The 27,776-nt window shown below is 42.9% G+C and overlaps 2 protein-coding genes and 2 long non-coding RNA genes across 4 annotated transcripts in view; all 4 read right to left on the bottom strand.

The window, feature by feature from the left end:
• Window positions 1–27,776, bottom strand: part of LOC139051492 (adipocyte enhancer-binding protein 1-like) — a 297,433-nt gene that overhangs the window by 105,312 nt on the left and 164,345 nt on the right. The gene's annotated exons all lie outside the window — the stretch shown is intronic.
• Window positions 1,746–7,970, bottom strand: LOC139051512 (uncharacterized). The gene is made up of 4 exons (XM_070528492.1): window positions 7,759–7,970; window positions 4,932–5,009; window positions 3,065–3,166; window positions 1,746–2,271 (listed from the first exon to the last, which is right to left on the bottom strand). The coding sequence occupies exons 1-4, from the start codon at window positions 7,889–7,891 to the stop codon at window positions 2,216–2,218; spliced, it is 369 nt and encodes a 122-aa protein (XP_070384593.1). The 5' UTR covers window positions 7,892–7,970; the 3' UTR covers window positions 1,746–2,215.
• On the bottom strand, window positions 9,274–12,912 carry LOC139051519 (uncharacterized). Its single transcript, XR_011509414.1, has 3 exons — window positions 12,543–12,912; window positions 12,331–12,419; window positions 9,274–9,384 (listed from the first exon to the last, which is right to left on the bottom strand). It is a non-coding gene; the product is annotated as an uncharacterized lncRNA (long non-coding RNA).
• LOC135918798 (uncharacterized) lies at window positions 16,195–27,453 on the bottom strand. Its single transcript, XR_010569774.2, has 5 exons — window positions 27,126–27,453; window positions 26,110–26,215; window positions 24,577–24,694; window positions 22,077–22,189; window positions 16,195–16,318 (listed from the first exon to the last, which is right to left on the bottom strand). It is a non-coding gene; the product is annotated as an uncharacterized lncRNA (long non-coding RNA).

Raw genomic sequence — 27,776 nt, 5'->3', positions numbered from 1 at the left:
GCTCACCCTGAAGCCGGAAAAGTGTCACTTCGCTTACGATGAGCTTCTATTCCTAGGCCATGTCCACCGCACCACCGACATATGGTGGTGCGGGCATTGAAGAGGTGTTGCATTAGCAACTCCTTGGATGGCACCAAGGAAGACATGTTGTGGGTCGCAGCCAGTGAGAAGCAGTCTTCACACGAGAATTCAGACAGCTCGAATGAATAAGCAGATGACTGGTCTGACGGCGCCAGTAAATAAACGAAGTTTTGTGCCTTATAGTTTTTATGTTGACTTCTTCGCTTCAATGCAAGGGGGTCGACCAATATTTCGCCCTAACCTATATTCCACATAATACGGTAATCAGCCTCCCTGAGAATTGATTTTAGCAAGGTGCTTGGCTAATATGGCAATTTAAGGCAGCCCGAGCACTAATATTTCCCTGCAACAGATCTCCGCGCTCGCACCAGCCTTCAACACATACGAGCTATTCCGCATTATCTACGCATACTCAAGCTGCACGCAGCTTGAGTATGCGAAGGCACGCAGACTCAAGCTTGCGTGCATTGTGTGGTTGGCAACTTCAGACATAAGTATAAGAAATTAGTCTTGCTTGGGTGCTGGTTATTGCACAGCACACATATCTAACCAATCAGCCACAAATTAGCCAACAAATTAGCCAAATCAAAGCTGAAATTTAGGCAAGTTTGTGAGAATGCATATTTGACTTCAAGCGCAAAAAAACAGGGCGGGGGGAAGAAAGGAAGAACAGACGGGATGAGCACTTGTCCTATGTGGTTTTCCTTTCTTCTGTCCCTATTTATTTGCACTTGAAGTATGCACATACTTTAAACACACTTATAACAAACTGCAGGATGCACACAAATGTGGTCATTATATCGAATATTTAAATATTCTGAAAGATGTATGTCTTTGCTTATTGCAAATTGTCAATTATGCCAGTGGACTGTAAAGCAAAATGAGAAGAAATGTGTTCACAGCAATGCATGCAGTGCAGCATTATATTTACTGTTAATAGCACATTTCTATTGCAGTACTGTAAAATGTCCAATCTTATTAAATTTGAAAGGCAGTGCAACTTCCCAATGCAACTTAGGAGTACTTCAGCAGATCAGTTTACAGAAAGATAATAAAAATAACATTGCCTAAGCAACATACCCACAAAATAAATTATATATGTAGAAATTACCTTAATATGGCAACAGACTTCAACTTGTAGTACTTTTTGATATTCCTGTTCCCAATACACTAGGTAAATGAATGTGGTAAATCAGTTCTGGGGAAGCCTGCAAGTTTATAGAGCAGGACTCTGCAGAAAGAATTTCCACTATCATGCAAATTCTTTTCGAGGGAACTGCAAGCATCACGTCATTGTTAGGCCAGAGAAGGTTCTTGTCCAGCTGAATAACTCATTGACACATGCTAGAAACTGCCAAATGGAACAAACATGGGCAAGTTATGGTCGCAGCATTTTATGTGCTTTAAATATATTTCAATGACGATTTGAACAATGCACAGGGTCATCCATTCTTAGCACGCACACAGTGCAGCATGGCCGTGCGCCACGGAGCGCCAGCACGAACGGCTTGGCCGCCCATCGAAGCAAAGCGACGCAGGTGCACAGGGGCTTGGAGGTAGGGCTTCATGTCCTGTGTAGTATGCTAAAGCATGGTAAGCTCCCTCGCTTCAGCAGACGACGCAATGCCCCACCTCCAAGCCGCTGTGCGCCTGCTCCACTTGGTTTTGATGCGCGGCCAAGTGGTGCACGCTGACGCTTTGCGCTGCACGGCCACGCTGCGCCGTGTTCATACCAAGAGTGGACGACCCTGTACATTTTACAATGATTATAATTAGGGTTCTGTACGTTTGGTGTAAGATAAAATGAAGAGAGAAGTATGGCATACTTTCTGGAGAACAAGAACTGAAAGCAAGGAATACTGATTATGGACAGTGTTGTGCTGGTTCAGCATAGTGTGAAATTTGTCAGCAGTCTCCAAAAAATAGTGTTTTGATTTAAAATGGCCTTCTTTCCTAGTCAGAGGTGCAAAAGGGCTAGTTGTATAACCCCAAGTTCTCAGCTGACAAACAAAAATATAGTGCAGCCCATTTAACATTTCATAAACAAAATGTATACACATATCCCGTGGAATGAAACTTCACAAATACCATAAGAAGTGTGTAAAGACACACTCGTAATGAGTATTACAAGGGTTCACTTGCCTTCCACTGAACCCTCCGCCAACACTTCGTATGACTGCGGTGGACCACCTAAAACAAAAATATAGCAGTATGAGAAACATTCTACTGTACCTCCTGCATGATTTTTATCTGGACGAAAAAGAACAAAACAAAGCAAATCCTGCAAAAAAAGTCTTAAAGACTTCTACTAGGGGTGCTTGAAGCATTACAAAGGATGCTGCCAGAGGAACTATCATCTGTAATTGACTTAATTAAGTAAATATTCACAAATCACTCTAACACCCTTGGAAGTCATCATTACATTAGTTATTTGCAGCAATGCACATATTTCTGTACAATCAGCCAAACAATTGACAACAAGCGAGTGCTGCCCGACGATAACTGCTTTGTTCCAAACTCACGTGGAGCTTTCGCATAGGCATGGAAAGGTTAAACATTTTGTGCAAGTATATGAAATGCTGCAAATTCACTTACTGGCATGCAGCTCTCACCAAACATTTGTGGCAGTAGGCTAAAACTTTGCAAGTTGGTCCAGTGCTTTGTAATGGACAATGTAGAAAAAGCAAGGAGACGAATGACTATAACTACAGGGGTAGCATCCACTTCAGAGAACAGCCCAGCAGACAAATGTTGTGATGGCACCAATTAAGTGTGCGTGCACCTACACTAGATTTTTCTTTGCACTGCAGCAAAAAGCATGGATCATTAATTGGCAAGCATTCACCCGATGTTGTTATCTGACTGATTGTACTTAGCAAGTCCAGTAAAAAGATGCTGGCTCTCCCATAACCGAGAGTAGATGTAAGCATGAACCAGCTACCGGCAAATCAGATGGGTTGGAGTAATTACGACGATTACTCACAGCCATCTGAGGCGTGCCGGTCACTGTCGGCCTGGTCACTCAGCACGTTGCCAGCTCTTGCAGGAGGCGGCACAAAACTTGTGCCACGGAAATCATAGAACACTAGCCATGAAAAGAGCACAAGCAACCCTGTTTCAGCGCAAAAGATGACATTCAAGTGTATGGTGCACTGTATCTGCCTTTTTGAACATCGCTATTCGAAATGATAAATTAAACTTCAGCGTACAAGAAGTTACAGCTTGATAGAGTGGTATTGTGAACAAACATTAGGAAGAAATCAGAAGCAATATTTTTAAAGGGCAGTAATTAGCATATGTAATGTGGTCCTGTACAAAGGGTTGGGGACCAGAGACCGTGAGTTTAGACTGAGTTTCGACTGAAGCGAATTCTGGCATTGTTTTGTTTCTCGAAACAGTGCGTTGGTTGTGCAGTTAACTCGACACCATCATTGAATGCCAGTGAGCCATTGCAATGTTGTTGGCTCTTGAAAAGCGCGCCACTGTTCCAGCAGTTTATTCTCTTTTTGTTTTTTCCTCGCTGTGCGTGACACCACCTAGGGACAACGCAGAGAAACTAATAGTTACAAAGTGTAGTATTCTGCAAGCAGATGACAAACGAGTGAAGTAGACTTCCGGGGAGTTCACCACTTGCAGATTGGCTTCTCTCTCCGCCCCGTTCTCGCAAATTCTGCGTACTGCCACTTTGTGACGTTGCAGCGACCAAACAGAATGCGTATTGAACAAAGATCTTCGATCGCGCACCATATGTTCTTGTTTCATTCTTGCCCCATTCTCGTCTCATTCTCATCTTGAGTGCCCGGATAACAGCTCGATTTTGGCTGAAGGTCGCGGACAACGGGAGCTAACAGCATTTTATGCTTTAAAAAAATGTCTACAAGGAAGCTGTTCCAAAGGGGTCAAGACAAACCACTCATACCTTTTCCAAGGCAATGTAATAGCTAGGTGCACCTGTACATATCAACAATGAAGACAATATAGCAATTAATTCTAGGACCTGCGTGTTGCATGAATAAGATAAATACACTGCCAACAACATGCAACATTTTGTTACATCTTGTGCGTATGTTAGACTAACATCTTCCCATGAGTCGAAGTTAAATAGTATGTCTCGCTGAATATCTGTCACGTGAAGCCACACCGATGTAAATCACTTGCAATCAACTAAGAGGTCAAAAGTTTCCTGAAGTTATCATGAAAAAAAAATTAAATTTTATGAAGTTATTTAGGTTAAATAAAAAGCAAATTTTTTAACATATTCTTAACATTTGCAGCTTAAAGAGCCCCTCACCAAGTCCAATCGATAATTTTCTTTGTGCACTGCAAGTAGCAGGGCATCACCTAGGGAAGGGCTCACTGCCAACGTAAGCACTCTCTCCTTCTGCTATGTCTGATGCCCACAGGCGACTTTTTGTTACCTGCCAACTCCCTCACTGGAGCCAAGGGACCTTGTCCCATTTACGTCACAAGCACTGCCTCCATTTTTTTCCCCTTCCACTTTTCGCTGTTTGGCATACTACCAGTGGCAGCATTGTGCTAGGCAAAATACCAAGGTCATAAGCCATAATTGGTGACGCTGCAGGCAGTGCATCTTACATAGAGGCATTTGTGCATGTAACCTTGACTCTGCGGCTGGAAGCAGAGCTCACGTGAAAAAAGGGGCATGCAAGCTTTTCTGTGACGTTTATGCTGTTACACCGTGTAGCTTTCAATATTTTGCAGACAGTTTCCACAGAGTGATCTATGCGTCACACTTGTCTGTTCAAAATGCCTAAACCTGGTGAGGGGCCCTTTAAAGAATGCCACATCTGGAACAGGAAAACCAAGTGAGAGAGAGCTGATGAGCAAACCTGGGGATACATCTGGCACCAAGATTTCATGAACAACCTCCTTTGCGATTGTGGCTGTCTTGGCAGTGGGAGCGATTTCTGCATGAAAAGCAATTACTGTTATAAAACACCAGCTAAGAAAATAGCATTAAAAAACAAGGAAAAGCCAGACATTTTTTTGCCAATGGCTGCAAATAATGCACAACATGGTGCAGCAAAATCCTTATATGTGCTCGTGCCTGTGGACATAGCTGTGGCTAAGATGCATACGTGGCTCCTGTGCCACTCATGGTGCTTACAATAATGAAGAACAGAAGCTCCCACCTTCCAAAGCTGTATGCTCCGAACACAGATAATGAGCCCCGCAGTCATGCATTCAGTGTACACAGTATATTTTTGATAAGCCTTACATAACCTGCAATGTTGATTTAGCTGCTACATGCACATATACCACAATATTGCAAGAAGTGAGGTAATATTTGGCCAGGAACTGACAGCATGTCAGGTATAAATGATCTGCCATGAACTCAGTTTGGAAAATCAGATGCACACTATGAGCCTACCACAACTTAAAAGAGTACTGGTACAATACTTTTGCATCCTGTTTTCCATGCTTCATTAGATAACTGCTGAACTGAGAAACATAGTATGGCAAAAGAATTCCATAAATGCACAAAGAATTGCTAATTATATCCTCTTCCAATGCTACGATCAGTTGGCCTAAGGTTTTTTTACAAGGGTTTCTCTACATGTCACGCATATCAGAGGCAATGCTCACATGGTATCACAAGCTGCTGACATACAAATGAGCCTGATGATACAGTGTTCACAAGCCACAAAATAACCGTGTTGCCGCAAGCTGGAAGCACACCACGTGGCCTATTCTTTCCACTTGTTCACATTCAACATGTAATAATAAAAGCTTGGCCCTCTACTGTCTCTTAGAATGTGCAGTGCCCTTTGCCCTCCTCCCCTTCGGTAACTTATTCCTCGTCATCTAAAGCTTTCTCGCCTTGAAAAGCTTTCACAACTCTATAACATTGTGCTTTTACCACTGCACCAAACAACTCATCAGTGATAACACATGCACATAACCACAATTTCCACATGTAGTGAAGCTGGGAGGAATGAAAGAATTGGAATAGAGCACCATAGGATAAAATTGCAGCCAAAAAAAGTTGACTCAACAAGTGATCTTGCCAAGACAGTTTTTACTGTCTTTCACTGCCGCACTAACTGCACTCTTCTGAAAATAAAATGAGTGTGATAGTAACTGCACTGTTGCACAATGGCTATTAAATGTACAAGCCAGCATAAGATACCGAAGTTGCATAAGCATGTTGCAAAGAAGTAATCACACGGCAGTTACCAAAGCCCCCAAACACATGTACAGGCACCGACAAAAGTGGTAAACTCCACACAATGGGAGCCGCAGCAACGGCAAACTGCATCGCAACGTCATCTACAGGCAGCACCTGGGATCGAGACAGCCAATCGGTGCCCTTTATTATCTGCAGGCATGTCGCTTGACTCGTTTCAATGTTTCGTGCTTCAGCTCGCCAAAATACCGAGCGACGCCGCTGCAGTATACCACTTTTGTAGGCGCCTTTATGTTGATTAAAACCTACCACGAGCCAAGCTTACAATGCCAAGTCTGCTGAGCGCAGGGTCATGTGGTAGGCCAAGAGAAAGAAAGTGAAGGGTGTGGATCCAAGAATAATTGGTTTACAAAGGCCAGCTATGCAATGTGACATTTCCTCCTAGTTTATTTCCTTTCTCTGTGTAGAGGAGCCCTTGCAAACGAATGGTATGCAAATAAGCTGTACTCTATATGGTACCAATCTAAATTCATTGCATTAAAAGGTGGTATAATTCATGATTTATTGCATGTTTGAGAAACTGAGGCCTTATTATAGAGTTGGCAGCTTTAAGAATAGATTTTTAATAATTGTGTCAGTGCACCTTTAAGACAAAACATAGATGCTTCTGTATTATACTTGGCTCATAGATATGCACCCATTTATTGATTATATGACACTCTACAGTGCATGCCTATGTAGCTGCACGTATGTTTCTTACTTGGTTTGTGTCTATTCAATCTCCTTTTGATCCCCAGCTTTTACTGCTTTCATTGAATACTGAAACATGTTATCGCTGTTGCGTGGCACTTGTTAGGCATTCTCAGCTTCTGTGTTAAAAAATAATGAATTTAAGGAGCTCACTTCAAAAAGTCATGCTACACGAACATGAGTTGGAATTGTATAAGCGCACTGAAAATGAGGACTAGCAATTGCACAGACAAGCACTAACTTTAAGGCTTTATTGGCTGGCTGCAGCAGGCATAATAAAATGCACTTTGTAAACTAGAGATCGCGTTGTGCATCATACTGCACTTTCATGCGGAAAGTTCTAGGTAGGCCATATAAAACACTGCCTAAAAGACAAACTGAGAAACCACAGCAACAACATAAGAAAGCATGCGGTGGTTGGTTGGCTCTGTTGCAAGACATGTGGCAGTGAGCCGTTGTTTAACAAAGGCTTTGATGTGCCGAGACACAGAGATGGACTCACTAGGCTGGTCATTGAAGTAGCCTGAACAGCAAGCCTAATTATAAATGCGTGAGCATGCCTTCGCTTGCTTTGTCAAGAACTGTTTTTTCTCAACGCGATTTTGTGTTGGCATTGCATTTTTGTTTCCAAGTGAGCATGCTTTGCATGCCTGTATGTGCATCTGTTTCCAATAAAGTGACTCTTGAAGTCTGTGTTTGTGTGTCCACTAATTTGTTCTCGGTCATTTCACATAGCAGCAAACGTCAACACTCATCACAAACACGAGCTTGCAACTTACCAATCTTGCTGAGGAGGGCATCCGTCAGCCTTCTTGACCTCTCTCGCTCCTGTTCCAACAGCCGAGCAAGCTCCTCTTTCTCAGCTTCTATATTTTGTAGTTGTTTTTCGAGGTCCTCAATTCTTGCTTCCATCTTCTTCAACTCAATTTCATTGGAAGCTGTTTTATCTTTCTTGCTCCTAGTGTGGTTTTCCACAGATTCTTTGCTCTCATCGTCAAAGTCTTGAAACTGCAATAATACATGACACCATGAACCTTGGGAGAATGACGAGACTTCTCAAGAGCAAACTATGAATAATACTTGAACTGCGCTATGAACAATACAATAACGATACGAACTATGAAGAAGTCACTTAGTTGCATGCGTATGCAAGCCAATAATTTACTACCAGAAATCAGAACCAGATATCACCAAGTTATCTCTGATTAGCAGTGTTTACCAGAATCAAAGGAAATATGTGCTGCAATAAAAATCCATAAATGTGTATCAGCCAATCGACAGTGCACTTCTGGCAAACCAGGCAACACCTGTACTGGTATTAAATGAGACAGGCCAACATGAGCCGGCCATAAAGGTGCGTAAAATCTCACCCATCCACATGTTGTGGCATTACTTTTCAAAAAATGAAGCGCCAACGGTAACAGCACACTAATAAGGAACAAAAAGACAGGAAGCGCCTTGTCCTGTCTTTCCGTTCCTTCTTAGTGTGCCGTTACCGTTGGTGCTTCATTTTTTTATAGCTATGCACCAGCTAGCCTCACAACTTGTTTTACTGCAATTACTTTTCAATGCAGTGTGTCCCTTCTGAGGTCACAAAGGAAGCCACACACTAAAAATACCAGTATATACCAGTCAGGTAAAATTATGGTAATAATGACATCTTGCACAGGCAGGTTGTCTTGATTATCATAATGCAAGTTTTCCATGCATGACCACCTATAAAGCACCAAGTAGGATTTTGTACTAGCCAAGGAAATCAAGGCAACAGTTTATCTTATGACGTACTTTGGCACCATTTGTGCATTGCAAGTGATGCATATTTTTATTCTTATTTTCCCACAAAGGTTTTGCCATTACCTCTGCACACCACATACAATTCTTTATTTGCACATGCTAATGCAAGTGGCATTTAGTGAATATTTCTATTTTTAACAATCCCTTGTATGGTTTAGTGATGAACCGGTGAAAGTAACATTAAATATTGCATACTACTCTTTTTTTATGTGTGCAGTCTCGTGTATGCTAGTCGTGTCCAGTTGAAAATAGTGCTATGTTGTGCTGCCAGAAGGCCAAATTACACAGACCTGTATATTGAATGAAAATGTGCAGAAAGACTACTAATAACAAAGTAAAAGGCACAATCACAGCCCCCCCATCACATCACAGACATGATAATGAAGCAGCAAGGTAAACTGCTACTTTAAGCTTTAACCAAAATATTGTTTCAGCATCGCCATCAGGTTTGAATGTTGACAGCAATAATGGGTAGCTGGGCTCAAATAAATGTTGCTTACCAGTTCCGAGTTCTCCGACTGCTTGAATGCCTTCAGTATGTTGCCAAGTTCCTTCCTGGCAGCTTCTCGCTTCCTTTTTCTCTCTTCTCTCTTGGAGAGCCCTTCATCAGCCTTAACCATAAAAAAGGCATGCAAGATAAAACTCAACACATCTCCTCAAGAACATTTATGCAGGCATCGGGATCTATTTCTTATATTCATATCTGCAGGGACTCTCCCAGCAGCCAACACTGACCACTGCAACAAAAGTGTGTGTGGTTGAATGAGAGGAAACAGGGGAACTGACTTTTTTTTTAGTAGCCCCATAGAGATGGTAAAGCTGAAGAAATCACGAGGGAAATTAACTGCGCTTTTAGGTGGATAAATAAATAAGAAAATGGCACATGTAGTGCAATAAGGTTTTCAGTGTGGCACTAATCATAGCTGGCCAGCTTTTATTTCCTCTTCCCCTTTTGTTATGTTTGGGTTTGACTTAAACATTGCCCTGACCAGGCTAGATGTCACTTAACTTTTGATTTCATCCAGGCCTCTTTCTATGCACTGCAAAAGCACTTGCCATCATTAAGGTAGCAGCTGCACATTTTGAAACAGTTCTACTGCTACACTCTACAAGGTCAATAAAGCACCACATCATAGCCTCCAAAGCCATGTTTTTGCAATTACGTATCATACATCTATGCAGTAAAGCAGTGATTTGGGCTTGTTAGTAAGACATCGTGAGGCATATAGCACATTAAAAAGTGCCTGTGTGTATCACGTCTCACTTTTGTCCTTGTCTTTTTAACGCGCTATATGCCTCACAATTATGCAGCATTTTTACAAATGTATAAGATCTGGGGCCTTATAATCAGGGCGTTATCACCAACAGCATTGCAACACTTAGGAAAAATAAATAAGAACAAATTAATAGCACAAGTAGACAACTGCACAAGCCACTGAATGCACAAAAGGAAGCTAGAACCCCCTATGAACATACTATCATCAAATGAAACGCAAACAGTGAAGCGCGTGACCAAAGCGTAATTGAAGGTATAATGTGTACCATCCAGTCAGCACCAGTGACACGCACACACATCCAGTTTGACCGCACTGCACAATGATGCTCCACCTATGATGCAATATTTATGTTTCTGTTTTGGTTCTCTTTCATTTGAAAGCAAGAAAAGATGACGCTGCTGTTCACATTTCAATTGACACCGATAGGACATACAGTTTCGTCGCACTGTGATAATGCTCGCCCTATACTGCAATATTTCAGCTTCCATTGCTTTTTATTTTTGTTTTCTTGCATTCAAGTAAAAGAGAAGCAGAACACAAACGAAAATATTGCAGCACAGGGAGAGCATCCTTGTGCAGTGCTGTCAACAGGATCTGCACTCCTGTCAATGGTGATGACTGGATGGTGCGCACTACACCTTCCATTATGGTTTGGCCATGCGCTCCAACCTTCACGTCTTATTTGACGCCAAGAGTACATCACAATAAATACTCAAGTTTCACCAAGAAGGCTAAAGCGATGGCTTGATGCAAATGGTATGCTTAAAGTAAGCAGTAATGGTCTGCCAAGCTGCACTTCTGCTCTCAATTTTGCAGCTAATTGTGGGTGCTAATAGTAATAATTATTATTATAACAGTAATAATAATAATAATAATCATGAACAATAATATGCGCAGGTGCACACCTCACTAGCAAATTATTTGTAGTCCAAAGCAGTGCTTTTGAACGTTTTCAGTGTATAATTATACTAGCAGGCCACAGCACAATACACCAATATTTCATCCCTTGAAAAGTTGTCTTGAACAACAGAAAGTACCACAAGATGGTGCTGCAGTGCAGTATTTATTTTACTGCTGAACTGAACTTTGATAACTCAGCAATAAACTACAGCAGCTGCACCTGTTTTGCTATGTAAGCTTTAACTGAGGAGCAAAGTAACGCTCGTAAGAAACCCAGTAGGTTGATGATATAGAAAACTAAGGGCCTATTTCATTCCCATATGGTCCCCAAAGTATGTGTGAAAAAAAAACAAGACTACAACTGTGCCAATCATGCAAAGAGAGTGGGTGCACAGCATATCTTCAGTGAAACACTGAAGCTCAGGTGGTCACTTGGTCACTGTCAACCTCACAAGAGCAGATACGGTGACCCATCAACCCCATTATGCAACATGTGCGACCTGACAGACCAAGACCAGGCAGCCAGCCAACCAGGAAGAAAGACTAGTGGGATGTAGTTACCAGGAATTCCGCACAAATGACACAGAAGCCCTTAAGGTATACGCAGCTTGAATAAGATAGGAGGAGTACAATGTGTGCACATTCTTCGGTGCCTCAACCTGATAATTGCAATATTCATGTGTAACCAAACTTTGAAGAGAAAGAAACAAAGACCTTTCTGCCACACAATACATGTGCATGTGTGGTAGAGAGGTCTCATGCACATTCCCAAGGAGCCAGGTAGCAGCCAAAATCATAGCCTTGTTACAAAACTGTTTGTGCAAAGACAAAGACAGGCCAGCAAGCATGACCTCAGCAATCACTATCTGCAACTATGCACTGTGACTGTACCACACTGCAGTGCAGGGGCATTTCTTTTACCACAGCATTCACATCTGCGACGAGGCAAACCATGCAATAGTGCGGATGGTACAGGCGCCCAAATCTTTAACTGGTGTGCGGGAGCGGCGACTTTTCAGTGCGTCAGCGCCGTTTGACGGGGCGAGGCTGGAAACAGTCTGAGGCTAAGCGCATGCGGACAAAGCGCGCTCAGCTGGGCCCATCGTCTACTAGGCTGTTTCCAGCCTCGCCGCGTCATACGGCGCTGACGCCCGGAAAAGTCGCCGCTCCCGCACACCATTTAAAGATTTGGGCGACTGTACAATGAACCACACATGAATCAAATATAGCTAAAAACCGAAAAAGCTTAATGTGCAAGATGCACTCAAGTCATATATATATATATTCCATTAGGTGTTGTTTTACCACTGGCATAACCAACCAAAACTAATGTACGCGTTCACACAGCACATTGTAAAATATAATTGAAAAAAATCTTACCAAGTTGCCTTTGTGCAGCTTTCCCAATATCACTCTGGGAAATGAATGTCGGGAGTTCTTCAATTTGCACAGAAGGTCCTCAAGGGTGTCTGACAATGATTAAAACAGAACTCAAATGAAAGAAGGCAAACTATAAGAACAGCACGGTGGGCCACGTGTTTAGACCCCTACACTAGGTGCAAAAGGCCTGCGGCGGCGACGCGTCGGCTTACCCGCGAGTGCAGTGACGTTGGCCGGGTAAAAGTTCTCGCCTCTTCCATCTTCGTCCGCCCAATACGCCATGACAACGTCGTCCTTTTTGAAATCACTTGTGCTTTGTGGCTCGAAATCTCTTATAAGAGCCACAGGCAGCGCTGCCCGCTCCTTATCTTCTGTGTAGTGTACACATGCAAACATTGTCGACCGATCGTCGTGCAGGCGGAGTTTCGAGACACACGAGGAACGCTCGTTCACGACCGACAAACTATCAGCACCAGCAACGGTTCCCGAGGATATAATTACAGTTTACGATAAATGTAATATAGATATGATAAAACAGCTACTTGTAAAATCACAGATCACCTATCCAAAATGTCTCACTACAGCGTCTACTACAAAGCCCTACCATACATACAGACCTAGTCTAAAGGACACGGCCGCCCATGGCGGTAGATAAGTTTAGATGGCGCCAGTAACGAGTTTTTTTTTTGCCCGATGTTAATGATTTTGCTCTTTACGATGGTAAGGTGGGTGTTGCAGATGTTTATTTCTCGTATAAAGTGACAAGCGTAGCCACCGAAATTTAAGTTTTTTTTTTGTTCATCGGTTTTATTCTCGTGCTTCTTCCACGACCGATGAGTACACCACACGGGGACGAAAGTGCGTCTGTATGCTGCGCTACAAATAAACGGCTTGTTTATATCATTATATATACTCGTTTACAAAAGGCTTAAGCAGGTGTCATTAATTTACATCTACGAAAATGTTTTTCAGTGCCCGGCCTAATCGTTAAAGCGACTGACAACTAATTTTCATGGTAACCACTTTTTAGTGCAATATGGAAAGCTTACCGGCTCTAACCATGAAGTAGTAGCATAGAATAAAGGTAGTAATGATGTGGAAAACGCCGTGGAAAAATTTGTTATCACAATTTTTCGATTTGCAGTGACGATGAAGTCGTTCACCGGAAGCATGCTGAAGACTGCGATAGGCGAGCGCGATAGCGCGTATAGGGCGGCACTAGTTGGAGGCAGACAAGTGCAGCCGTAGATGTGAGAACGTATTCATCTCTCAAAGACCTGAGCGAGCTGGAACAGAGGATCTTAGCTCGCATGCGTGCTCACAATTTACATCCTAAGGAAGTAGCACCCAAACGTCATATTTCGATGCACGAAAGCTGCAACGGAAACGAGGAATCCGACTCGCACGAAAGACCACTGTCCCCGCCGTTTCCGTAACGCAGTTTTCACTCTAATTCAACCCAGGTCAGATCACAGCTCATAATATTCTTAGACCATGGTCAGATCTAACAGGGTTGTCACCTCTTGTACATTATGTTGCACTTTGCCTTCAACCGTTTTTGAATTTCAATCAGACGCGATTGCGTAAAATATTTACCACGCGTGTATCAATTATGTGCCAGCGGAAATGTATGAACGTTGAGTATTCGTAGTCTTGTCATCAGCGTTCGACAAAATAAACATTAATTTCATCTATACCGACGTGTCGCTGTATATGTATACATATGACAAAAGCAAGAGAACCGGATGCTGCGTCAATTAACATATACCAGGGATAGAGTGTCTCCGTACCACATGCGTTTATGTCAGCATAGGTAAAGCGGTATACCGGTCCGCTTCACCTTATGCTGACATAATCAGCATCACCATTTGTTGTAGAATATATATTCCACAACAACAAACAGGGCTTTGTCCACGTAGTACAATTGTACTACGTGGACAAAGCCGTGTTGCAGAGAGCATGCAGCTTGTCCTTAAGGACAAGCTACATGCTCTCGGCAATAAAGCGTATATGTATATACATAACCCTCAAGACAACCTGTTTGGTGTACTTTAATAGTGATATTTTCACATTTATAAGAAACACGTACGATCAAATATACAGGCCTAGCTGTAGTCGAACGCCTTTATAACGAAGTGCATGCGGTCACCTCGTGGCACCATATGCAGCTCACAATAGAACCGCGGAACAGAATTATTCCTTCGTTATATAACTGTCGATATATAATTATATTGGCAAACTGGAAGCACAGAATCGTTTACAGACGCTATATCTTTACCGAATACGTACGTATAGTAAACGCCACTGCACGCGGTCGCGGCGATGGAGTCTCCCGAACCGGTTTCTTGCGTGAAAGGTAGGCAGTCGCTGAGCGCAAGCTATGTGAAATATGTTCATATAGCGGACTGTCGTATAAACAAATGGCGCATAACAGAATGAAGTCTCAATGCAGCGATCGCACTGTATATGTTTATTGGTATTCTCATGCAGCGGGCAATTTCCCGCTGCTTCTCTTTCGTAATCCAGTGCGTTAATTCATAAAAGAAACATGACGATATACGCCTTTTTTAAATATGCTTCTTACCTATATCCTATTCCATTCCAAAAAAAAAAATTAATAGTGTGTTTTACGTGCCAAAACCACTTTTACGAGGCACGCCTTAGTGGACGCGCGACCCCGGAAATTTCGACCACATGGGGATCTTGGGATCTTTAATGTGCACCTAAATCTAAGTATATATATATATATATATATATATATATATATATATATATATATATATATATATATATATATATATATATATATATATATACACACACACGCCGGGCAGCGATAGCGGGCGAGGGTCTCAGTGCGCGTTTTCTTCTACTCACCGAATATCGCAGACCCGGCGCCGTAGCAGAAATCTTCGTTGTGTCTGTGCTTGCTGCATACCCGAGTTGTAGCCAATGGCTGTCTGCCCGTTCTAAGTTTTGCGGGCCAAGCTTCACGCAGCTTCTTGTCCTGCGGCTACGTGTGAATAAGGCTGGCACCGGGCTCGGTTGCGTACGTCCGGCAATGCGACTACGAGCAGTAGCCTACCATACTGCACGCTTCCAAAGGTATAGCCACTACCGATTATAGTGATTTCAGATGTTGTCAAGCAGACACCCAAGGCGGGAAAGCCTCCCCACTTAATCAGAACTGCAGCGCAAGGGGGACTTAATTAACCTTTCGTTTTCAGGTCGCTTTGGCGCTTCCGAAGCAGCCGACGCGGCCGCCGTGTCCACGTGATCCTTCATGTCACGTCATGCCGACGGTGGCGCCAGCTTTTCCAGTGGTGGAGCTCGCCCCCAATATACAGGATTAAGCCGATGGGGTTAATCCGAAGGCCTTGTACTGTGGTTGGTGCATTCGGTGATAGCTGCCCTATTGAAAAAATATGTATGAGAATTTCACGAGAACTTCTGTACGCTATTATTGCTCCGTAGACTCGACGACGTCGCACATCACATGTGTACGAGTGGACATCGTCAATGAACGAGATCGTTCTCGTGTGGGTATATTAAACGAGATTATTCTCGCATAGCTGTGCTTGACGAGATAGTTCTCGCACGGCGATGCGAAACGATATCGTTCTCGTTTGTGTATGCTACATGAAAATGTTCTCATTCAGCTATGCAAAATGACACCATTCTTGTTTAGCTGCATTCTACAAGTGTTCGCATTTGTGTTGAATGAGTTCTTTTGTTCATGCAATATTTTTGGTGAAGTTCCACACAGTAACACATTCTGCCAACATTGCAGCGATTAATTTCGATCACGTGAGTCGGCCGATGTGCCAGCTCAGAGACAAAGAGGACACTTTTTAGGGCCCACAATTAACACAAACCATCTTTATTTTGTATTCCGAAGCATCGTGACCAGGTGCTTGTTCAGGTCCTTCAGCCTCCTTGCCTCCGTATCCACAGTGTTCGGCGTTTTTGAAACAGTGCTCGTATGCATCTGCACAAAAATGTAAACAAAGCAGCCGGCCCTGTTAGATTACAACAAGCCATTGGAACTGACATGCACAATAGGTAGCTCCACTGCATAACTGATTTGGCTGGTTCTTGCATGATATTGTGTGTAAAGCGTGAACATCTCACAGAGAAACAGGAAAAAGAGAACACGGAGGCTCATGAGTTTTCTACCTACGTAAATTGATATTTCAAGATTAACCACAGCAGTTGAAAGCAAGTGCTCGTCCTCGCATTGTCTTGTTCTCGTCTCTGTTAAATGTTCGTGTTTCACAAAGAATAGAAATGGCTGCAGAATTGCAATACAAGACCACTGAAATAGTCTAATACTTTTCCACAAGTATTTTACATTAAATGAACAAGTATAACCAGCACAATGCGTTGGCGGGCTAGTTGGTGCGAATTCATGAATACTTCGTTTAGCGCGAAACGACACACACAAGAAAGACGACAGGACAAGGCGCTACTCTGAACTGACAGCATTTTATTGCGTCACTCCTTTATAGGCCGCTCAAACCAAAGGAACATGCGCAGTGAGCACCATGCGGTGGAGCCACCAACAACATCCGATCCAAAGAGCGCACTCATGCGACAGAATCCAAAAAACCAAATTCAGCGCTGTACAAAGTTAAGGAAAGCACACTACTGCACTGCGACTCCAATGACTTAATGAAAAATGCTTCCGATAACTCTCGGGCGGTGGTGTCACGGCTCTTTTTCAAGATCGTGGTATCAGAAAACATGGGTTTGCATTTGGACGTTTTACAATGCTGAGCCAAATGGGAACCTTTGCCTGTTGCTATGGATCATGTATGGCTTATGTTCTCTAAGGCGCTCGTTAACACAGCGGCCTGACTGCCCTACATACACTTTGCCACATGACAAGGGAATCTTATATAAACGACACCGACGCTGCAGTCTACAAACTTCACATAGTTCTTTTCACAATCAGGTTTTTTACTTATTTTAGAAATACGGCAGCACAACATTGACAGTTTCTGAGGAGCGGAAAACACTACCGGAATTTGGTATTTAGTGGCGACATTCTTTAGATTGTGAGCCACTCTGTGGCAATACGGCACAACTTCAGGCCTCTTCTTTTGTGTGATGCAGTTACTTTTGTGCCGCTTCCCTTTCAGTTTCTGAAGCAATACTTCCGAGACTGATGTTACCACCACACTTGGGTAACCAGCAGTCTGCAGCCTATTTAACTGTGCAATGAAACTCATGTTCGCAGAGTGATGACAAGATTGCATTAAGGAAGATTCTAAACACATCAAAGCAATGGCGCGTTTCACAGTCTTTGAGTGCGCAGACGCATAAGGTAAAAGTTCCTTACGTGCGCGTGGCGAGTACATCCGACAGGCGTGGACTGTTTGTAAGGATAGCTGCAAATCTAAAAACTGGAGTTTACCGTCCCTAGATAGCTCATGTGTGAAAGTTAAACCTTTGCCATTGTCATTGAAAAGTGTTAAAATATCAGCTACCGTCACGGAGCATTCGTTGTTGGTCTGTTTTATCACAACAAGAAAATCGTCAACATATCTAAAAATTTGAACCGAGTCATTGTTTAAGGCACTCTTAAGAGTGCGGTCGACAAAAGATAAAAAAATATTACAAAGAGCAGGCGCCACACATGAACCAATACACACACCATTTTTCTGGATAAAAAGGTTATTTTCGAACAGGATAAAAGTTGCACTTAAATAAAATTCAAGAAGGGACATGAAACCTTCTGAAGACAACCCGGTGGCATTGCAAAAATCTACCTCGCCACTTTCTTCGATGCACGTCATCACACTGCGAAATAGCTCATCATGCGGTATTGAATAGTAAAGATCTTCGACATCAACAGAAAAAATGGCGGCTACTGAATGGTTGTCTTCCAGCAAGGAAACAACATCGAAAGAATCCTTTATGCCATAAGGATCATGAATAGTTAAATGCTTCAACTGTTTTTGCAAAAAGCGGCTAACCAAAACCTGCCAATAGTTGTTTTCACTGACTATTGTACGGAAAGGCACATCCGGTTTGTGTGTTCTTGCAGTGAAAAAAAAACATCTAAAGCAAGTACCTTACATTGTTTATCATCTTTCACAATCTTGGTGAGGCCTATATTTTCCAACAAAGAAATGGCTTTGCGTTTTACCTTCTGAGCTTTCTCATTTGCCAGAATGAAGTGTTTGTTGACAGCCTCAATGGCTTTTTTGTTGAAGACAGCAGACGGAGCTATCACAAACCCGCCCTCTTTGTCACTCAGTAACAGCCGCAGTTCATTGTCTCTAAAGAAAGATACTGTCCTTTTGATCACAGCTGTCGAAGGTGGCGCGCTCCCAGTGGCGGTCCTACGAAGGTTGTCCACCCTATCGAGGAGGCACCGCTCCTGGTCCTCTAGTTCTGCTTTCCTTGCGATGCGCCTGTTCAAAGCCAGTAGCTCATGTGCAGGAATTCTTGGTTCCGTGCTGTACTTCGGCCCATTCTTTAGCAATGCAGCAACTTCGTCAGGAAGCCTGACGTCACCGAGTACCTGGAAACCAGCAATGACCGGTTGCGTTTTTTCCTTTCTGCACGGTAGTCTGGACCGGAGGAGTAGCAGCAGCTGTGTCCACCAGAATTCTGTAGTCCAAGTTGATAGAAGTCCGTAGAAACGAAACTTCTTCTAGGCAACAATAGGTGCATCGCGCGAGTAGCACACAGCTCTCAACCAGTCGTACAGAAGGCGTACCTGCCCCCAAATTTCAGAACGAAGAATCCGACACATTCGCCGCACGTGACCGACGGAAGGCCTGACGTTCCCGAAGCGACTCGCCACATCTTGAGGAACATGTCCATTCTTCATGCAGAACGTAAGCATCCTTGCACGGCACACAGCAAAAGCTATGTGACTGACCAGAACAGCAGGATCAGGAGACAAATATCAGTGGGCCCTGATATTCGTGTGTCTGTGTCATTACCAAGATTGTGAAAGATGTAAAACAATGTAAGCTACTTGCCTTAGAGGTTTTTTCACTGCAAAAACGCACAAACCGGATGTGCCTTTCCGTACAATAGTCAGTCAAAACAACTGTTGGCAGGTTTTGGTTAGCCGCTTTTTGCAAAAACAGTTTAATCATTTAACTATTGACGATCCTTATGGCATAAAGGATTCTTTCGATGTTGTTTCCTTTCTGGAAGACAACCATTCATTAGCCAACATTTTTTCTGTTGACGTCGAAGATCTTTATGATTCTTTACCGCATGATGAGCTATTTCGCAGTGTGATGATGTGCATCGAAGAAAGTGGCGCGGTAGATTTTTGCAATGCCACCGGGTTATCTTCGGAAAGTTTCATGTCCCTTCTTGAATTTTATTTAAGTGCAACTTTTATCCTGTTCGAAAATAACCTTTTTATCCAGAAAAATGGTGTGTGTATTGGTTCATGTGTGGCGCCTGCTCTTTGTAATATTTTGTTATCTTTTGTCGACCGCGCTCTTAAGAGTGCCTTAAACAATGACTCGGTTCAAATTGTTAGATATGTTGACGATTTTCTTGTTGTGATAAAACAGACTAACAACGAATGCTCCGTGACGGTAGCTGATATTTTAACACTTTTCAATGACAATGGCAAAGGTTTAACTTTCACACATGAGCTATCTAGGGACGGTAAACTCCAGTTTTTAGATTTGCAGCTATCCTTACAAACAGGCCACGCCTGTCAGATGTACTCGCCACGCGCACGTAAGGAACTTTTACCTTACGCGTCTGCGCACTCAAAGACTGCGAAACGCGCCATTGCTTTGATGTGTTTAGAATCTTCCTTAATGCAATCTTGCCATCACTCTGCGAACATGAGTTTCATTGCACAGTTAAATAGGCTGCAGGCTGCTGGTTACCCAAGTGTGGTGGTGACGTCAGTCTCGGAGGTATTGCTTCAGAAACTGAAAGGGAAGCGGCACAAAAGTAACTGCATCACAAAAAAGAAGAGGCCTGAAGTTGTGCCGTATTGCCACAGAGTGGCTCACAATCTAAAGAATGTCGCCACTAAATACCAAATTCCGGTAGTGTTTTCCGCTCCTCAGAAACTGTCAATGTCGTGCAGCCGTATTTCTAAAAGAAGTAAAAAACCTGATTGTGAAAAGAACCACGTGAAGTTTGTAGAATGCAGCGTCAGTGTCGTTTATAAGATTCCCTTGTCATGTGGCAAAGTGTATGTAGGGCAGCCAGGCCGCTGTGTTAAAGAGCGCCTTAGAGAACATGAGCGATCCATACCAACAGGCACAGGTTCCCATTTGGCTCAGCATTGTAAAACATGCAAATGCAAACCCATGTTTCGTGATACCACGATTTTGAAAAAGAGCCGTGACACCACCGCCCGAGAGTTATCGGAAGCATTTTTCATTAAGTCACTGGAGTCACAGTGCATTAGTGTGCCTTCCTTAACCTAGTAAAGCACTGAATTTGGTTTTTTGGATTCTGTCACATGAGTGCGCTCTTTGGATCGGATGTTGGTGGTGGCTTCACCGCATTGTGCTCACTGCGCATGTTCCTCTGGTTTGAGCGGTCTATAAAGGAGTGACGCAATAAAATGATGTCAGTTGAGAGTAGCGCCTTGTCCTGTCGTCTTGTGTGTGTCGTTTTGCGCTAAACAAAGTATTCATGAAGCATAACCAGCTCATGCAAGTGAATACACAGATTTCACAGCTTTTTGCTACCGCACTGCGGAATATGCAGATGGAAAACACTGCATAGATGCCAGTGCAGAATTGTTTATAGGAAAGATTAATGCACCTTTAATACCACTATAGAAACTAAATGACAGTTTTTGTTAGCATGTTAGAGCACTCAATATGACCAGCTTCTATTACATAACATTTCAGCTGCTGTCTGGCCCTGCTCCCGATACTGCACTGGTCAAACATAGGTGCAACCACACTATTCAATGGCTTTTTGTATTATTGCGTCAGCTTTTTAAGGCTAACTTTAGCCCCCCCCCCCCCCAGTTATCTGGGAGCCGTTGCATCACAGTGACGACAGCTGAGACAAGGATCTGTTTGTACGACAAGGTTAATCTTCCTCTTTTGCTTACTTAAACCTCCCCTCACTTTACTAATTATGTGGCACAGCAACACAATTGTTATATGCCGCCTCTTTAAAAATGCCTAATTTATTGTACAGGCAGAAATAGCTTCGCTAACCGCAGCACTACTCAATTTTCATTAAAAAGAATATCTTACTCCTGAAGCAGTGCAACAACTACAGCTACCAAACTGGTTGTTTGCTGGTGCAAAATATTAATAAGCTTACCGGCTAATCTAAAAACTACAATATTTTTATCGTCATATCAGCATTCATAGTAGCCATGCCATGTGTCGCATTCGCAGTTGTGCAAGCAACATGCATTGCCGATTTATCTGTTAGCATTGCCCTTTCGCTTCTCGCTTGATATTGCTGGGCAAACAGTCAAACTGGATAGTTAGACACTGCCTGTCACCTCCTTACCTTCCTTATGAATTGTGCATTAAATGAGGATTTTTTTTTGGTGAAACAGTTCTAGTTTGAGGCCTAAACAAGCTCCAAGGGAGTTTGCATTTAAGGAGTGTAACCATCCTCTGAAAACATGTACATGAGGAACACTGCAGAAAGAGCACTTCAAAAAAAGAACACGAGTGTATTTATCCCCAAGGCCAAACCTTGTGTCTTCTTAAATATTTATCAAGTCAAACTCAAAATTGGTACTGAGGTGCAAGGTGTCCACAACATATTACCTTGTGAAAGCACAGTGGTGCCTGGATGTTGTGGGACCAGCTCGGACGTGGAAATCAGCACTGATCAGCAACACTGCAGTCTCCTTACAGCTTTTCTGCAGGCCCAGCCACACCTGCAATAAAACAAGTGAGCTTGGTGCCACAAAGTACTGTATTTACTCGCATAATGATCGCATTTTCTTGTAAAAAAAAATGGTCACAAATTCAGGTGTGTGATCCTTATGCCGGTTAAATTTCCCGCAAAAAGGATTTTTTTCATCCCGCGTTTGCTGCGGGATGGCAATAGGTCAAGAAATAAGTGGCTGCCACTGTATGTAGTGCGGGACACCGAAACAAAAGTGGCGGCCAGCATAGCAAGCTGAAAACACAAAATGCGCCGAACGCGATTTTTTTTCTCTCGAGTACATTACTTGCATTGAAAGTTTCTTCCATATCAGTAATGAATAATATCGTTAATATCGGTAAGTTTGTGGCAATAACGTCGCCATGTCCACTATGAGGGGGCAGAAACAGATGGGCACGCTTAGCTGCCAGTGACATAGAAAGACACGGCGGGCATGCTGCAGAAACTGTGGCATTTGTCTTCACTACTATCCTAATACAGCACGTTTGTGCTAAGGGTGGGCAAATATCTTAGCTGTGTTACAAGTGTCGGCGTATGGATAGGGTACACTTCTAACGTATCAGTGTAAACGTGGCTGCTATTGTTGCCGCTCGTGATTTGTTGCGTGCCCACGAGTGCAGATGAGAAGAATCGAAAGGCATCTTTTTTGTTGCTGTTGACCACAACCATTACAAAGCCTACACATAATAAAGGCAATTTTGGTTGTAGCTTTTTTGTCATGGAAGTGCGGAAAGTAATGAAAGGAATGAAAACGAGCATCTGCTTAAAAATGTTTGGTGCGTGCAGACCACTTGGTTTATCTTGAAGAGTTGTTCGCGTAGCATTCGACAGATGGTAAGCGCGAACATTACTAGCTAGACTTGGCACATGACATATCGCTGCAGCAAGTTAGGGGTGCAATCATTACACAGGAAATAAAAAAAATCGAATTTGGACGACAAAATTCAGGGCTGCGATCATTACGTGAGTGCGATCATTATGAGAGTAAATACGGTAAATATAGAAAGTGACACTGTGAACAAAGCAATACTTATTAGGTATGAAATGCTGATATTCGCCCGTAGAAAGCTTTAAGTAACAAAGCCTGCAAGATAAGAAAAATGCAATGTATGGGCCATCTGTACAAGAACATTAATCAAAGGTCCCTTCATTTTTTAGTCCCTTCTCCTCCTCATGCATAGATGGCAGTCAGGTTAAGTAAACTGGACCAGATTGCCACATAGTGTAAGCAAAGGTGGTCACTTTGTGGGCCAATTATGATACAATAGCACAACATGCATCCCTACAGTTGTTTTAATGTGTTCCGTAATGCTAGCCACCTTGTAGGCCCTACAGTGTCAAAGCATCCATAACTTTAACAGCGTTACCCAGTAGGGATAACCAATAAGTGTCCACAGCAGCACAACTCAGCATATCTATCAGGAGGCTTTCGTTACACTTTTACAATTCTCCTCTTATGGCTTCATCCCAATTTTTGTCAATACAAGCTTGAAGCCTCTGCACAATCTGAATGCACCAGGGCACTATAAAAAATACCACATCTTCCTACCCAATTCCATGTTTAATATAAGACTGGAAAGTTCACTATCATGTGCAGAACAAGCCAAATTGTTCTGGAATCAAGTAATCTTCCACTACCTGTGAAAAAAAAGCATGCAAGAAAGAGTACGTCGAGCACAGGGGTGTTGATGGATATTAAATACCACTGTCGTGTAGTAGACACCACGTCAACAAAACAGGCCAATGTATAAATGACTGGATCTGCAACCATGTCAACTGAATGCTCAGGTCATTTAGTGGTGCAAAGCTCACTTGCATTATTTTGTTTGAAAACTATGCAACTGTGGCAATGTGTTACGAGCATAGGGCTGGCAAGATTTGTGAGCCTTTCCTTACATGTGTTACAGAGAATCTGCGAGTTGGCTCGCCCTCCAGTGGATTATCAGATAGCAAGACTGCTTATTTATCATTGTAAAACAAGTGTCATAGTAGCCATGCTTCTTTTCGCAGTTGTGTGAGCAACATACATTGTCGATTTATCTGTTCTTGCCCTTTCACCTCTCACTTTATATTGCTCTGCAAGCAGTAAAATTGGATGGCTGTTAGACTGTTATGTCCTGTCACCTCCTCACCTTTCTTATGAATTGTGCATTAAATAAGGCTTTTTTCTTGGTGAAAGAGTGCTACTTTAAGGCATAAACAAGTTCCATGGCAGTTTGCATTTAAGCATCCTCTGAAAACATGTACATGAGGAACACTGCAAGAAGAACGCTTAAAAAAAAGAACACGAGTGTATTTATCACCAAGGCCAACCCTTGTGTCTTAGCATATTTCTCAAAACTGATACTGAGGTGCAAGGTGTCTATATCATATTACCTTGTCAATGAAGCAAAGCACAGTGGTGCCTGGATGTTGTGGGACCAGCTCGGACGTGGAGATCAGCACTGATCAGCAACACAGTAGTCTGCTTACTCTTTCTGCAGGCCCAGCCACACTTGCATTAAAACAAGTGAGCTTAGTCTCACAAAAGTATAATATAAAAAGTGACACTGTGAACTAAGTAATTCTTATTAGGTATAAATAGGAATGAAATGATGTTCGCCCATAGAAAGCTTTGAGTTAACAAAGCATGCGAGATAAGAAAAGTGCAGTGTATGAGCCATCTGTGCAAAAACATAAATTGAAGGTCCCTTTTTTCGCTTCTCTCCTCGTTTTCGTGCATAGATGGCAGACAGGTTAAGTAAACTGGACCAGACTGCCACGTAGCGTAAGCAAAGGTGGTCACTTCTTCGGGGAGCAGCCTGTAGGCTGCTTCTTGAAAGAGTATTAGAAAATGCTAATAATGCATATATGCATTATTCACAAGAGGCCTTGTTTCTCTCAGAATGCCACAGCCAATCACATATGTCAAACTCACCATTTTAAAATGCATGAAAAGTACAGCATAGCTTTGAGGGTACCCCAAACTACTGAAATTCACATCAGCCAAGTTCAGCAGACAACACCATAATCAAGCCTCTAGAAGTTGTGCATATTATTGCAAGTTGACAGAATAATGAGGAAGAGAAGGTGAGGGAGATGGTGCCACTATAGCATAGTTCAAACTCTATCCCACATCATGTGCAGAAGGGCAAAGAATGCGCAGCTTTCAGTTATACTCTCACCTGTGACAACTGCACCAGGTTTACTGACATGCGTAACAAGCAGTATGTGATACCACGTTATCGCATCCTGCAACTGATGTGACATCAGAGATCAGCTTCAAGCTTGACGCTAAGCTATACTAGGGACACATAATGAACTGGCTACATTAAAATCTAAAGCAAAAGTGTTGAACATTGTTTGCCAGCCTGTGCACTTCATATTTTACAAAAATTCTAGACAGAAATCCTGTGTTGGAAAGACAGCACGCACTTTACTAAAGCTTTCTCTCGGCATCCACACTTTTCTATGCATACATTATTAACCATTATTTACCTTGACACACTGTACACAAGCAGCACACTTGGAAAAGCAGAAACTAACATGTGTTTAGATCAGTGAGTTTTTCTCAGTGCTTTTGTTGCTGCAAACTTAGCCTGCTTCTGGAACGTATCTTAATGAACTTACCTAAAGCAAGTGTCCCTTTGCTAATTTTATTAGGGATTTTTCATTGCTAGCAATTAAGAAAGCAAAGCGCCAGGACTATTTTTTACGTGCATTTTCGCAATCCTATGCCACCCCATTTCTCAGCAGCTTTAGAACATCTTCACTAATAAAACTTCGTTCTCATTACTTAATGGAACATTAGTAAAATTGTAGAATAGCAAGAATTTATAAATTGCATGAGAGACTCAGAAAATTTTGCAGGTGCCAAATACACGAACAGACCCTAGAACACATAAATGGCTGTGACCGTTTAGTATGTACCTTGTCAAAGCAGGCAGATCAGATGCTTTGTCGTGCTGTTCAAGCTGCATAGTGCCGCAGCCTATGTGGTGCAGAGATGCCTCCGTCTCAAGAAATTGTGACATCCCTAAACAATAAATGTTCAGTTTATTGTAATCACTGCTGAAACTGCAAACTTGTGATTTGACAACATCGCGTCAAATTGGGGAAAGCTCTCGTACAGCCAGCTACATGAAGCTGCATCCGCTTAGAGAAATTAAATATTTCATTCTTACATCACAGGCGGTTATTCAACGTGTCAAAGGCACGAAAACAAACAACACTAAACACAAGAAATACAGGTTGCCTTGGCGACAACCTATAAGCATCAAAGTTTGCATCCAAGCTAAAATCTTCTCACGAGTCAGATCATTTGGATGCCGTCGCGCGTTAACGTTAGCTGTGAAAACATTTGCGCAACACATCAACGTACTTCTAGAATTGTCTATACGATTTCTTGCTGAGAAATTACGTATAGAAGCAGTGACATTTCCTGCTTGAATTTTTTTGCCCGTTCAGACGAAGCGATGACCCGGCGCTAGCATACTTCATAACAAAAAGAAAATAAACAATAGATGAAGCACTTAGAACATTAACCTCGGGGTAATTTTCGTGAAACTTTTTGCTAAATGTGCACTCCCATATCGAACGAACATTAGGAAATCACTGTTATTGTTCTTGTAGCTGTACTAATCATCTTCTGCTGCGCATGACAAGGTACAGTGCTCACGGAATGAAACGCGACACGGAGCATTTAGTAAAGCCCTGCAAACGTGCAAAGTACGCGAGAGAACCATGTCATGTCGCAAGGAATTTGGTGACCAAAGGTGACGAGGACTCCGATGTACGTGTACGCACCAAAATTACGTCGATGTGACACGAACTACAGCCGGTGAAAACGAATATATGCGCATTACTAAGCCCTAAATTGACGCGTTTCATTCCGTGAGCACTGTACACTACATGAACCATAAGAATGCGCAAGGCGCCGGACTTACCGTCTGAGGCGAGCGCTCCTTCGTGTCCGTTCACGCCGCATCGACTTCAACAACAGTCCGTCCAGCGTAGTGTTGAATTGCGGTGAACTACAGCACGCGATAGCACAACTATCAACACATTCTTCCGTGCACTGTGACCCGATGCGGGAGCGGCGAGACAAAGAAGCGCGAATTGACCGCACTACGATAATCAACAACGGCGCACCGCAAGAAACATACAGCGAGCTAATAGCGTTGCACAGGCCCCAGGGCTTAGTGATCGTTAATTCACACAAACAAAAGGAGCACATGTTCTCTAAGCACCGCGTAAATATGATCAAACGATCAGCACCACATCGGCCGCCCGCCGCAACAACGCCTATGGGGCTCTTGCATTGCCCAGGGGGCGCTGCGAAAAAAGGTGCTAAAAAGCGCCCTCTGCGCAAAAATGGGTCGTACCAAGCTCGGTCGTCTGCTTCGGAAAGCACGTTTACAATATGGACCCGCCACTTTCGGTTGTGTTGTTTCACGGCCTGCAGCGAATATCGGGCGCCGAAGATTTTTTCAGGGATGGTAGGCTGCGTAAAGGCAAGAAATTATGCAGTGCCGAATACGTGTACGCCGTTGAAGAATTAGGCGGCGAAGTTTTAGCACCGTGTCAATCGCAAGTGA

Source organism: Dermacentor albipictus, unplaced genomic scaffold (assembly GCF_038994185.2).
Source record: "Dermacentor albipictus isolate Rhodes 1998 colony unplaced genomic scaffold, USDA_Dalb.pri_finalv2 scaffold_12, whole genome shotgun sequence".
In the NCBI taxonomy this organism is placed as follows: domain Eukaryota; kingdom Metazoa; phylum Arthropoda; class Arachnida; order Ixodida; family Ixodidae; genus Dermacentor; species Dermacentor albipictus.
The sequence above is the reverse complement of the archived record's forward strand: the minus strand, read 5'-3'. Positions and strand labels throughout refer to the sequence as shown.